This window comes from Anoplopoma fimbria, chromosome 20, assembly GCF_027596085.1.
Source record: "Anoplopoma fimbria isolate UVic2021 breed Golden Eagle Sablefish chromosome 20, Afim_UVic_2022, whole genome shotgun sequence".
Taxonomy (NCBI): domain Eukaryota; kingdom Metazoa; phylum Chordata; class Actinopteri; order Perciformes; family Anoplopomatidae; genus Anoplopoma; species Anoplopoma fimbria.
Window position 1 is genome coordinate 1910110 of NC_072468.1, and position 12360 is coordinate 1922469.

The 12360-nt window shown below is 40.4% G+C and overlaps 2 protein-coding genes across 2 annotated transcripts; both read right to left on the minus strand.

Moving 5' to 3' along the window:
* Nucleotides 1-503: 503 nt before the first annotated feature.
* On the minus strand, nucleotides 504-5325 carry hsc70 (heat shock cognate 70). Its single transcript, XM_054622289.1, has 9 exons — nucleotides 5156-5325; nucleotides 3619-3823; nucleotides 3311-3516; nucleotides 2857-3009; nucleotides 2229-2784; nucleotides 1873-2075; nucleotides 1562-1760; nucleotides 1195-1427; nucleotides 504-991 (listed from the first exon to the last, which is right to left on the minus strand). The coding sequence occupies exons 2-9, from the start codon at nucleotides 3821-3823 to the stop codon at nucleotides 809-811; spliced, it is 1938 nt and encodes a 645-aa protein (XP_054478264.1). The 5' UTR covers nucleotides 5156-5325; the 3' UTR covers nucleotides 504-808.
* An 837-nt stretch (nucleotides 5326-6162) lies between these two features.
* si:dkey-238d18.4 (TBC1 domain family member 15) lies at nucleotides 6163-12158 on the minus strand. The gene is made up of 10 exons (XM_054622312.1): nucleotides 11809-12158; nucleotides 10170-10355; nucleotides 9908-10026; nucleotides 9323-9426; nucleotides 8373-8440; nucleotides 8092-8238; nucleotides 7507-7597; nucleotides 7228-7376; nucleotides 6983-7124; nucleotides 6163-6896 (listed from the first exon to the last, which is right to left on the minus strand). Exons 1-10 carry the CDS (start codon nucleotides 12011-12013, stop codon nucleotides 6728-6730), a joined length of 1380 nt encoding a protein of 459 aa, XP_054478287.1. The 5' UTR covers nucleotides 12014-12158; the 3' UTR covers nucleotides 6163-6727.
* Nucleotides 12159-12360: the final 202 nt, after the last annotated feature.

The window sequence follows — 12360 nt, forward strand, 5'->3', positions numbered from 1 at the left end:
AACATCTGGTGATAAGCACATAAGATGACTTGTTCATGAAACATTCATCCATTTAGTCTTATGCTTGTGTTTGTCCTGTTGGCTTTTAGCAAACAATTAGTTGCGCAATGACTTCATTGGTAAGAAGCAACAAAACTGCCCCTCGTTATAACTCTGAAAAAGACATTTTAAATGTGAAAACTTTATACAATCCATGTGTTCTTGAATTAATGTTAAGTAATAGCTGTATAAGCCCTTGCTTACATCCATGCTTCACACCTCACACATCAGCATATGTACCTTCCTGTGTGCAAGCTATGATAACAGGAACAAAGATAATGATCAAAACCATTGTGGTCTGTTCACAGGTTCTGCATCAGCCAAATTCAACAGCTTCAAGTTGAGAGTCTCAGTGCAAACCTATTTTATGCACTAATGAATATATTATATATGAGTTATTCAGAAATCTAATAGTATTAAAAGACATAAATTCCCAAGAAACACACAGTGCATTATGCCAACTAGCATCCCATTGGTGCTCTTTATTGATCTAATGTTTAAATACTTCATGCAAATCACCATTGGTGACAGAAACATTGAAGACAACAAACAGACTGTGAATATGTCTTATGTGACTGAGTATTCTAAATGCCTGTCAAATTTAGTTGCTTAGATTTATTAAGTTTATGAACATACATGATAGTGAGAATGTAAATCAAAATAAGCCTGTAATACATTTTTTATTGGATGTGTATTTTGGCAAAGTAAATAGCTTTAAGGCAGTAAGTGAATGTTGAGATCTGAGATAAAGACACGGTCAGCATAGTCTTCAGTCAACTTCTTCGATAGTTGGGCCAGAGGAGGCACCGCCTCCAGCTCCACCAGGGAAACCACCGGGCATCCCTCCTGGCATCCCTCCTGGCATCCCTCCCTGGTATAGCTTGGAGATGATGGGGTTGCACACCTTCTCAAGTTCCTTCTGCTGGTGATCGTACTCATCCTTCTCTGCCGTCTGGGAAACAAAAGGCACAAATAATTCATTGTCACAGAAAGATGGGCAGGTTGTCTATTCAATGAAAATGATGTGAAAGGGAAGTGGTGGATTTGCTTCACACTGTTTACATGATTGCGGACACCTCTCTGCTTTCACAATGTGAGCAAAAGAGGAACGTTGTCTCTCAGCAACACTCATAGTTCAGTCAACAGTGTTTTTACCTGGTTCTTGTCCAGCCAGGAAATGATTTCGTTGCACTTGTCTACGATGGACTTTTTGTCCTCAGGGCTGATCTTGTCTTGGAGCTTCTCGTCCTCCACAGTGCTCTTCATGTTGAAGGCCAGAGACTCGAGGGAGTTCTTGGCTGTGACCTTCTCTCTCTGGACCTCATCCTCAGCCTTGAACTGCTCCGCCTCCTGCACCATCTGCTCAATGTCTTCCTTGCTCAACCGCCCTATGAAAAAAATTAAACACGAAGCTGTGTACCTTCTGTGCAATATTTATTTATTCTCTTTGTTCATGTGTAGCAATCCTCCTGCTGTGGTACATCAGCTTCTGATTTATTACGTACTCAATATGGTTCCCTACCTTTATCATTTGTGATGGTGATCTTGTTCTCCTTTCCAGTGCTTTTGTCCACTGCAGACACATTGAGAATGCCATTGGCATCAATGTCAAAGGTCACTTCAATCTGAGGGACACCTCTGGGAGCAGGGGGAATACCGGTCAGCTCAAACTTGCCCAGGATGTTATTGTCCTTGGTCATGGCTCTCTCCCCTTCATAAACCTGAAAACAGTTACTCAACTCAGATTCTTTTGCATAAAACATACACTTTCAGGAGTAATTGTAATACACTGGGAAAGCAATAGAGAGCAAACTGTTATTTGTCTTGGACTACCTGAATAAGCACACCAGGTTGGTTGTCTGAATATGTGGTAAAGGTCTGGGTCTGCTTGGTGGGAATGGTGGTGTTCCTTTTGATAAGAACAGTCATTACTCCTCCAGCGGTCTCAATTCCCAGGGATAGAGGCGTGACATCCAGCAGGAGTAGGTCCTGTACATTCTCAGACTTATCACCAGCCAAGATGGCTGCCTGCACAGCTGTGAAGAGTTTCAAAATGATGAAACTAATGCCCTGACAACAAGAACGCTTTAATACAAACCACTTAATAATTTTTGAACAACAACTTTTATACTCATATAGTAATATTACCAGAAAGCAAATATAAAGCTAAATGCTGTAGAGAGACACACCTGCACCATAAGCCACCGCCTCATCAGGGTTGATGCTCTTATTGAGGTCACGGCCATTGAATAGGTCCTGCAGCAACTTTTGAATCTTGGGGATACGTGTGGAGCCACCCACCAGCACAATGTCATGGATCTGGGCCTTGTCCATCTTGGCATCCCTCAGGGCTTTCTCCACAGGCTCAAGGGTCCCACGGAACAGGTCTGCATTGAGCTCTTCAAAACGGGCTCTTGTGATGGAAGTGTAGAAATCAACTCCTTCGTAGAGAGAATCGATCTCAATGCTGGCCTGGGTGCTGCTGGAGAGGGTGCGCTTGGCACGCTCGCAGGCTGTGCGTAGACGACGCACAGCTCGCTTGTTGCTGTTGATTTCCTTTTTGAACTTGCGCTTGAACTCAGCTATGAAGTGGTTAACCATGCGGTTGTCAAAGTCCTCACCCCCCAAGTGAGTGTCACCGGCGGTGGCCTTGACCTCAAAGATGCCATCCTCAATAGTCAGGATTGACACATCAAAAGTGCCACCTCCAAGGTCAAAGATGAGGACATTACGTTCACCGCCAACCTAAAGTAAATGGTAAGAATTACTCATAGGAACTTAGAAGAGGTTAAGGTTTGCATTCTGTTAGTAAGTTACCTTTTTGTCCAGGCCATAAGCAATTGCTGCTGCAGTGGGCTCATTGATGATGCGCAACACATTGAGCCCGGCGATGGTTCCAGCATCTTTGGTGGCTTGGCGCTGGGAGTCGTTGAAGTAAGCAGGAACTGTGACAACTGCATTGCTGACAGGCTGGTAAGACAGTAAGACCTTGAGTCAATAAATATAATTTGTGTGTTCAAACTATTCTACTTTTTAAAGTCCGTCACCACATTGCAAACATGAACCAGTACATTTTATCCCACAATGTGTTTTTAGACTGAGGAAAGTGCATGCAATGATTCTGAGGTATTGCATTTGAGATTCTGTTAAGTGTAACAGGTATAAATACTATGTACTTTTTCTTGACAGTTGCAGCTTGTCAATGCCACCCTTTTGAAACCGAACTACCCTTTGTCATTTTGAGTATAGGATTGTACTTATTATCATATACCTTGCCGAGATAAGCCTCAGAGATCTCCTTCATCTTGGTGAGGACCATGGAGGACACCTCCTCGGGGTAGAAGGTCTTTAGCTCACCCTTGTATTCAACCTCCACCTTGGGTTTAGATGAGTCATTCACAACCTTGAAGGGCCAGTACTTCATGTCTGACTGCACCACGGGATCGTCAAACTTACGACCAATCAGACGCTTAGCATCTGATGTAGATTTAAGAGAAAAACGAGACACTGTAAGTCACATGTTATTTGGGATCACTATAGCCTCTGAGCCTGTGGCCTTTTGGGTGTTGCAGTCCTCACCAAATACAGTGTTGGTTGGGTTCATGGCCACCTGGTTCTTGGCAGCATCTCCAATCAGTCTCTCAGTGTCTGTGAAGGCCACATAGCTGGGCGTCGTCCTGTTTCCTTGGTCATTGGCAATGATTTCCACTTTGCCATGCTGGAAGATGCCCACACAGGAATATGTGGTTCCCAGATCAATGCCTACTGCTGGTCCTTTAGACATCTTATATAAAAGAAGCAAGATGAAATACATTTGTTAGTAATCAAGCCCTTTTTGTTATGGACAGTAATCCCAAATTAGTATATGTATTCATCATAACTGAATAAAGTTTATGATATTAATTGTTTTTTACTTGTTTCCTTGCAGTACTATTCAAGCAATGTGTACGCACCTGTGTACTATGTACACCCATGTAAACCCACTGTGGGTTTATCTAAAAAAGATATGCCTGTCCCTGTTACATAAACCTGCAAGGTGCAAGGCCACATGATGCTCAGTTGGTGGAGTGGTGGAGGAGCATCCATGGCGTAGTTGCCAAACCACCTCCTGACACTCGAGACCAAACGTTTGGTTGATGTCACACTGCCATTTAATTCCCTCTCCATGCTCTCTCTCTGCTCCTCTCTCAGCAAAAGTCAGGCTGGTGAAATGTGATGTACTGATCCTGGAATAGTGATCAGTGTGTCTATGTTCCGACAGCTGGCTCCAAATAGCTTACAGTTACTATAATAAGCATCAGTGTATTGCAATGAATGGAAGGGGGCTAAAAATGAACAGATCATTTATCAGTCTAGCGGGCAAGATTGGTTCCTATTAAAACAGATAGAACCATAGCTTAGAGGTGCATTAACTCGTGTTTGATTAGTGAAGAACTCAACAAAAGCTTCCTGTTGAGAAAACCACAAACACCTACTTCACATTAGACCAAATTGCAAGCACAAAACTGCCTTATTTAAGTTTAAAGATCTTTAGATTAACTTTCTTTCCTCTGCATTCTTAACGGTTGACGTTGAACCCTGCTCCCTATAATGCCCCAGAACGGCTTCAACTATTTCAGACTATTGAATTAGCACTTGTTATCCAGTTGTGTAACATAGAGAGGGAAAATGCTGACATGCTAAAAGCTATCAGCGTTGCTTCACTGCCTGTACTGCACCTAATTCAGGAAATGTGTCATGTGCAGTACAAAAACATTTTTTGGAACATGAATATTACAGCTCTGCAAACATGTAGGCAGTTTATATTAGATTCTGTCTTAGCCATTAATATAGTTAATGCTTGTCAGCTTCCTTTGGTTGAGGCAATCCTTAAAATCCAACTGACACCGTTAGAAAATGGAAACAAATAATCAAAAAATCCAATTTCAATCCAAAGTTTCACTTAACTGTGTGGTTCTTCATAGAGATTCTGCTTCAGGTTGTCATACTACTTTTTGACGTAAACCATGCAAGCCTCACTTTCGAATATCTCTCACATTGTCACATTAGGCTTTCAAAGCAGCAAGCAAGACAGACTATGAAGCCAGGCTGAGTGCAATGCTACTTAAGGGGTTACCTTGTGCTGTCAGATGTTCAAGACTTGATAGTTTACTGAGTTTTCCCCTGGCACAAAACTCTCCTGAGTTTAAAGATTCTCCTGAATCTCTGGCACAAGAATTTCCTTCAGATTAATGAGTTCTATCGTATTTGATCTCATCCTTTCCTCTCCAGCACTCCTTACCCTCTTCTGGCAGGTGGACTAAGAGGACGAGTATATCTGCTCCCAAGTGTATATAGAGCACTGTGCGTGCAGGGAGAGCCCTTCAGGGTGTCAGGTGACTCCACCAAGGAAAGTTCTAGGCCCATGTGTCAGCTCATTGACTGGATTTCCTAGAAAGAAAGCTTGCCCTCTGCCAGTTGGGCAAAACAAAATAACAAAAGGTTAAATAAAAAATGTTTGGCCTTTGATTTGATTCAAACATATTCATTATTTTGTATGCATTGCTCTGTTATGAAAAAGAAGGTCCTGAACATGAATATGAACATGAATGTTGTCCACATGCTCAGTTGCCCATACTGCTTGGGCATTGAACAGTACATAGTGTTACCATTTTCAAAATACTTTTTAACCATTATGAAAATCTCTGGATAGCCTTAAACTTCAGGAGTCATGTAGACAATCAAAGTGCCCATTGTCTAAAGCAGATGTTTGATTATGAAGGGCCTCAAAATTCAGCCAATTTTTAAAAGTATTTGCATTTTAGAACCTAAAAAATATCAATCTCAGTATTTGTGAAGTGCCTGTGGCTTAGGAGGTAGAGCTGGTAGTTCATTAACCGCAGGGTTAGAGGTTTGATACCCAGCTCCTCCGGTCCGGTTGCTGTGTGTGAACGGGTGAATGAGAGGCAAAAATTCCAAAACACTTTGTATGATAATGCATGTATTATAATAAATGTAGTCCACTGATATGGACTAAACTACAAAATATACACAGTTATAGATGAATATCTACATATCTCTAAGAAGAACAACACATACAGAACAACACATAAAGATTTCTATATTTTTTATTTAGTAATATATTTTACAATCTTCAGCAGTTTTATTGAGGTATCATTTTTTTGTTATTTATATAGTGTTTATGTTACATTCTCAGTTTAAAAGACAGTAGTGCAGTAATTTTCCTTCCACTTACTACATGGTCCCTCAGCCAGACCTCAAAAACTGGATGTCTATTTTTGTAACATAGGCCCCTCTCTGCACAGAGACAATCTGGCATTAAATATAACTGCAGTTGTTTTCTTCTTGCAGTTGAATATTGCATAACCCAGAAAAACAAGTCCTCTAAAACATGATTCTTATCTCCTACAAAGATATTGAGCTTATGCTTTTTATATTCATGGCAGTTAAAGAGAGCCATCTAAATAACTCACAGTTGGTGTGGGTCAACTGTTATACGATACATACTGTACATCTATAATAAACAGCAGTAACAGATCCAACTTAAGGTAAGCAGTCATCAGTGTGTTTCCCTCAGAAATAAAAACAAATAATGTGCCATCAAAACTCTTAATAGGGATTATATGTCCCTTGTTACAAATTACAGTTCCATAAAAGACTTTGACATCAGGTTTTTAAATAGTACCTTTCACTTTAAAACAAGTAAACTACGGAGTTGATAAAGAAAGTCCTCTCCTTTGCTCTTGTCCACTCTACAGCACCCATTCATATAGTCCCAAGCACAGCGCTTGCAGTAGTTGTACAAATGGTGCTCTGCTTTCTTTAGTGTGCTGTTCAGTTCCAGTGTTCCCTGAAGGCTGCACAAAAAGGCAAAGGTTTAAACAACACATTCCTTAACAAAAACACAATTAGTTTTTTTGTGATGCAGACAAAAGAGACAAACCTGCTAGTAAACTGGATTAGTTGTACTTCATTTTGGCAACGCAGCAGAGACTCTCTGTTCTCTAACAGGATAGCTGCACAGATGAAGAGCTCAAAGGTGAAGTCAGTGTTGATGGCCTGCAGCTCTGACTCTGAATTGTCCTCTGCAGAGACACATCGCTGCATTAAAGTCAGTAATTTAATAGAGGCAAATATCCCTCCATATTAAGCCTTGTTTATTCTACCAACTTCAGTTCTTGGTTTCACCTGTGCTGCATTTTCGTGCAAGTCTTTCCTGATAGCGAGCTCGGTCTACTTGCTGGGAGATAAGCTCCAGGTGGTCACAACTCAGGATCTCGAACAAACGTAATGCGTCACTGTGTTCAAACTCCCTCTGGAAACCCAGCAGCAGCCACCTTAAAGACAAACAACACATGCACACACACACAAAAGAAATGTGCATGTGGAATAATAACACATATAAACCCATAGTCAAACACAGATAATAAAAATAGAGAATGGTAGCAAAGAGCTGTGTAGACATACCTGTGGCAGAAGGTGAAACTCTCCATGCTGTCTGTCACCAAATGCGCATAAAGCTGAGGGTCCAGTTCCTTCAACAGGGCTGCCTCCAACTCTAAAAGAGATAAAAACAAAACTCTTTCATATGCTTCAACTGCAAAATATAAACTCATAGACTTTCTTGCAGTGGAGTCTGTATTAGAACAGTAACATCTGTTCATAACAAAAGCTTTTGTTATGAACGGATGTTATGTTATTTCTAATGCCTTTTTGTCTGATTTTGGCCCATTTCTTTCGGATTTTGTTCATATTTTATATTTATTTTTTGTCTGAATGCTTGATTTAACATCAAACTTCTACGGTTTGGAAAAATATATATTTTTAGAAATGTGTACATTATGTATCAGCCTTATACACCTTACACTTAAATATATATTGTAACAGATGATTGCATGTACTGGAATTATTGTTTTCAATATCCGTGTTTTACCACTAGAGGTCCTAAATCTTTTTAGCAATTACATTTAGGGTGAAATCTCATTTCACAACATACATATCTTGGAAACATAGCATTTATTATTAAGTTGCATTTCTTGTTGGTTATCCGACCTATTTTCCTGTGCAGACCATCAGCCCTGAAGTCCTTGTAGAACCTTTCCATGTAGCAGGAGAAACTCCAATATGTGTCAACCTCAGAGTCTAGAACCTCCAGGAACCGGCTGCACAGGTCATTCATTCCTTGGGCATAACTGACCTCTGGATCAACAATCGAGAGAAGTGATACACAAACAACCAACAGTTAGTGTTTAATGGGACAACACACAACTTCTAATGCTGCCTGATCGTGTCAGCGTTAATAAACCTGAGGTGGTCTCATTCTTGCTGATTACCTGGATGAAATGCAGCATAAGTTATGAGGATGTCTCTCAAAACCAACAGGTTGCCTGAACCTTCACCCCTGCAGAAACAGAAGTGAGCAGAAGAAACTTTGATGTGCACTACAATCTCTACGGAAATAATCCACAGAAACATAGGATATGATGACAGTTGCTCCCTCACATTTATAAGACAAATAAAAATAAACTGAGGAATCCTTTTCCATAAATAAAATACAAGTAATACTAATACTATAAGTGATGCACATTTTCAAGCTTATAAACCACAATTTAAAATGAAGCTCTCCAATATTATTTTTGACTTTATATCTATTATTTCAGCATTGTACCAGAATACTTGTATTTTAGAGCAGTCACGGTGGTTCTGGAGCCCTCAGGGGCAGGACACAAAATATATTGGTAGCTACCAAATTAAATTTGAATATTTGTCTAAATTCAGAAACAACTCACAGCTCACTAGGCTTAATAATCTTTGAATTAGAGACTCAAAGTATTTCTTTTAACAGGTAGAAAATGCTGATAGCCTTAAATGCTATTTGTGCATTTTAAGATTCATAATTTACAGAGTAACCCAGGAGAAAATAAAGCTTGTACATCCTGTGTAACTGGTTAATAACCTGTTTGTTATTGCTGTGCAATACGATACCAGGATTCCTTGTTTTTTTAACATTATTAATAAGTGATGTGGCCTTAAAAGTTAATTGTGTTGGCATTACAGTCTTACAACAATACATACAATCTGACTTCCCACAGTCTATTGCTTTTTGTTTCCTTTACGGGTCATCTGAGGTGAGCAGAAAGTGTTCAATCATTTGTAGCTACTTAAAACTAAATGTCTGGAAGTTTACCACCGCAAACTTCATGTCAAGGGTCAGCAATCACTTCCAACACACTATCTGTTGACATATACTTTAAAAACACAACAATGGCTGACAATCACTCACTGATAATAGCTCAGGTCTCTGTTAGTTCTTGGCACATCCTTGTCGATGATCCTTGTGGCTTCCCGCAGCTCCTCTTGGTCAAACGTGACTCGCTCAAACAATATCTGGTCAGAGGAAGGAAACGTAGAGATAAATATGTTTTTGTTAACTCTACTTGAACTGCTTTAGTGGAGTCCATGCAATTTAACACATTTGGTCTTGTTCTTGCACTAGACATGGGAATAGTACTGTAAACTTGTGTCAGTTCATTCTTTTGCAGTCGCTTGGGAAGTATCACCATCTAAATGCGCAAATGTATCAGATGTTCCTAGGTGCACATACTCCCTAGAAAGAAGTGCCTTATACTTGAGGGAGTACATTATATCCTGTGGTTTAATTTCCCTAAATATACTTCACTCACACATGTAATCTATTCTATCAAACATAGACAAGGAAAACATATTCAATGGAACTGCAGATATCTAAACAACAGAGCCAATGCAGACGTGTGTTGAATAGCAAAAATAAAGTACATATAAAATAAAAAAACATAACATTGACATGTAAAGATTACAGTTATACTGCCACATATTCAACTCATCTAACCTGTGCCTGAAGCTGCAAGAAAGCCAGACGGTCCCTGACCTCCTCAGACTGGTCCTGGGTCTGTTGCTGGGCCACTGCCTGCCTCTGGTCAAAGTACCTGACTGCTGCCACCAATTCAGCTGTAATGAAGACAGGATCATGTGGTCATAGATGTTTTAAGAATATGAAAAGTAGTGCACAAAAAGAGGAAAAACAAGAATGAAAGGTTGACACAGATCAGAGCCGTATGAGTCTTTGTTGAGATGCATGTTTGGGCTTTTACCGTCGGTGCCGTTGAGGTGCATCCGCATGGCCGAAGGAAGGAACTGCTTCCACTTTCTCTTCATGACCTGGTAACGTACCACCATCTGCTCCTGCAGCAGAGAGCGCTCTAAAGCTGTTGAGCTGCACGGGTACATCCCAAACAAGAAGCGCCACACCAGGCCACGCTCAGAGGGACAAACGCCACCTGGACAGGGATTGAAAACCTTTTGATCATTTACAGTGGTCGATATAACTGACTCCCCAGTGTTTTCAAGTCAAAATGTAATGTAAGCGTCAGTCAAACCAATCTCCACCAGACCAAAACAAACCCTGAGTGAATCACATGCGACATTTAGAGCGTTGCATCTGTGAAAAGGTGGAGTCCTTAGAAAACAATCGCTGGACCAAATTTTTATGAACTTTACCCTGCTTTCATCTGGATTTCAGAGAAGGATTTTAGATGTCTTATGTAATGTTTCACTCAGCAGGTTCTTTAATCTTTTGTTTCCCTGTTGTAGGGACGGAATGTGCATAAAGGTCAAAAACGCCACTGAAAAGGGGGGGTAGTTTCCACATTCCTGCTCATAGATAATAGATTCAAAGTGATGTTTTACACTGGCGAGAGCTCTTATGTGTAGCTGTTTATCGTCCTGTGCCTGGTACAAATCAACATGGCAAGATAGTGCCAGGACCAGTTGAGTGGCAATCTAAGGCCTGTGTTTAGGGGCTAGTTTAATATATTTTATGCGCCGGATCCACAAATCCAGATCCTCATTTCTTAGCTTCACACACTTCAATGTCTTTTCTAGTCTGGCTGGTGAATGTCATGTGCTTTTATTCTGCTAATCATACCAACTGTCTAAATGGTATCTGTGGCTTTATCACAGAAGTCACGCTGGAGTTCCTTGCTGGAGGGGGTCAGATGTACAATGCAATGTTAGATTGTAGAGAATGCTTTGACTGTGGCTCAGCTAATGTCTTGAGGCAAAGCATCATTTGACTTCCTCTCCTCTTTGTCTGCAGGAACGGTCACTGACGCATCGACTTTTGTTGATGCCTCTGGACACATCTGATAATAACAATCTCTGTTTAACCATTTATTGCAGCATCAAATGACATGCCTGTGAAGACACTAAAGCTACATGTTGATTATATATATACACATATGCATACATATACACATACATATATTATATATATATATATATATATATATATATATATATACTTTAAGTTCAGAAAGATATTGGGCCATTAGGACAGTTATAATAAAATAATATATTATAAAATTATACAAGAGCATGCCATGCACTTCCAAGTTATACCATAGTATATTAATACAGATATGTGCAAATAAGCTTTCAAACATGAATTTCACTGGATTAGCAAAGATTTTATGGGATTTTTTAAGAATCCTGCTTCAGCTTATGTCATTAGCTTCTCCTGCATAAAGTTCAAACTGAGCCATTGACTAGTTGTGTGCAAACAGTTATTGCATTAAGTTTGTCATAATGATATTATGTAAAGTCAAGCTATATAAATACTACTGCATTTAGGAAAGTCCCTTGAACTCTTTTTGTGATTTGTAATATCTGCATCTGTTCATAGATAGATAGATAGATAGATAGATAGATAGATAGATAGATAGATAGATATACCGTTTTTGAAAATATGCATCCTCAGCCTTGACTCATCCACCCTCCCCTCGGCGTCCATGACCCCAGGAAAGGTGAGCCGTGAGGCGGACAGAGCAGGAGAGCTGACCGGTGCTACTCTGCTCTGGAAGCGGACACCTGGTTTGTGACTGTCCGGTGAGCTCGCCTCCTCTCCGGCCGTGGATCTACCGTGATCCGGGTCTTCCATCTGAGCTTGCAGGAGTCGCGACCACACCACGAACAGGTGGACAACAAACTGTCATCCTCCTGCATAGCTTTTCAGCAGACCATTTCCAGCCCCGTTGGGTCTCACTCGGCCATCTGGGAGTCATATGACTGACTGCTCCTTGAGATCCGAGTTTGGCCCACATTCCTTCTGAACTCCAGTGCCAAAGTTCACTTTAGATTTGCGAGCATGTCTCACTCCACCTAGTGGTTTCATTTAAGTTGTTACCCCATCAGTAGCTCAAACAGAACCATCTTTTCTTTTTTCTTTTTTTTATTATTCTTTAATCGAGCTTGATTCGAGTAATATGTTAATATTAGACCTACTTG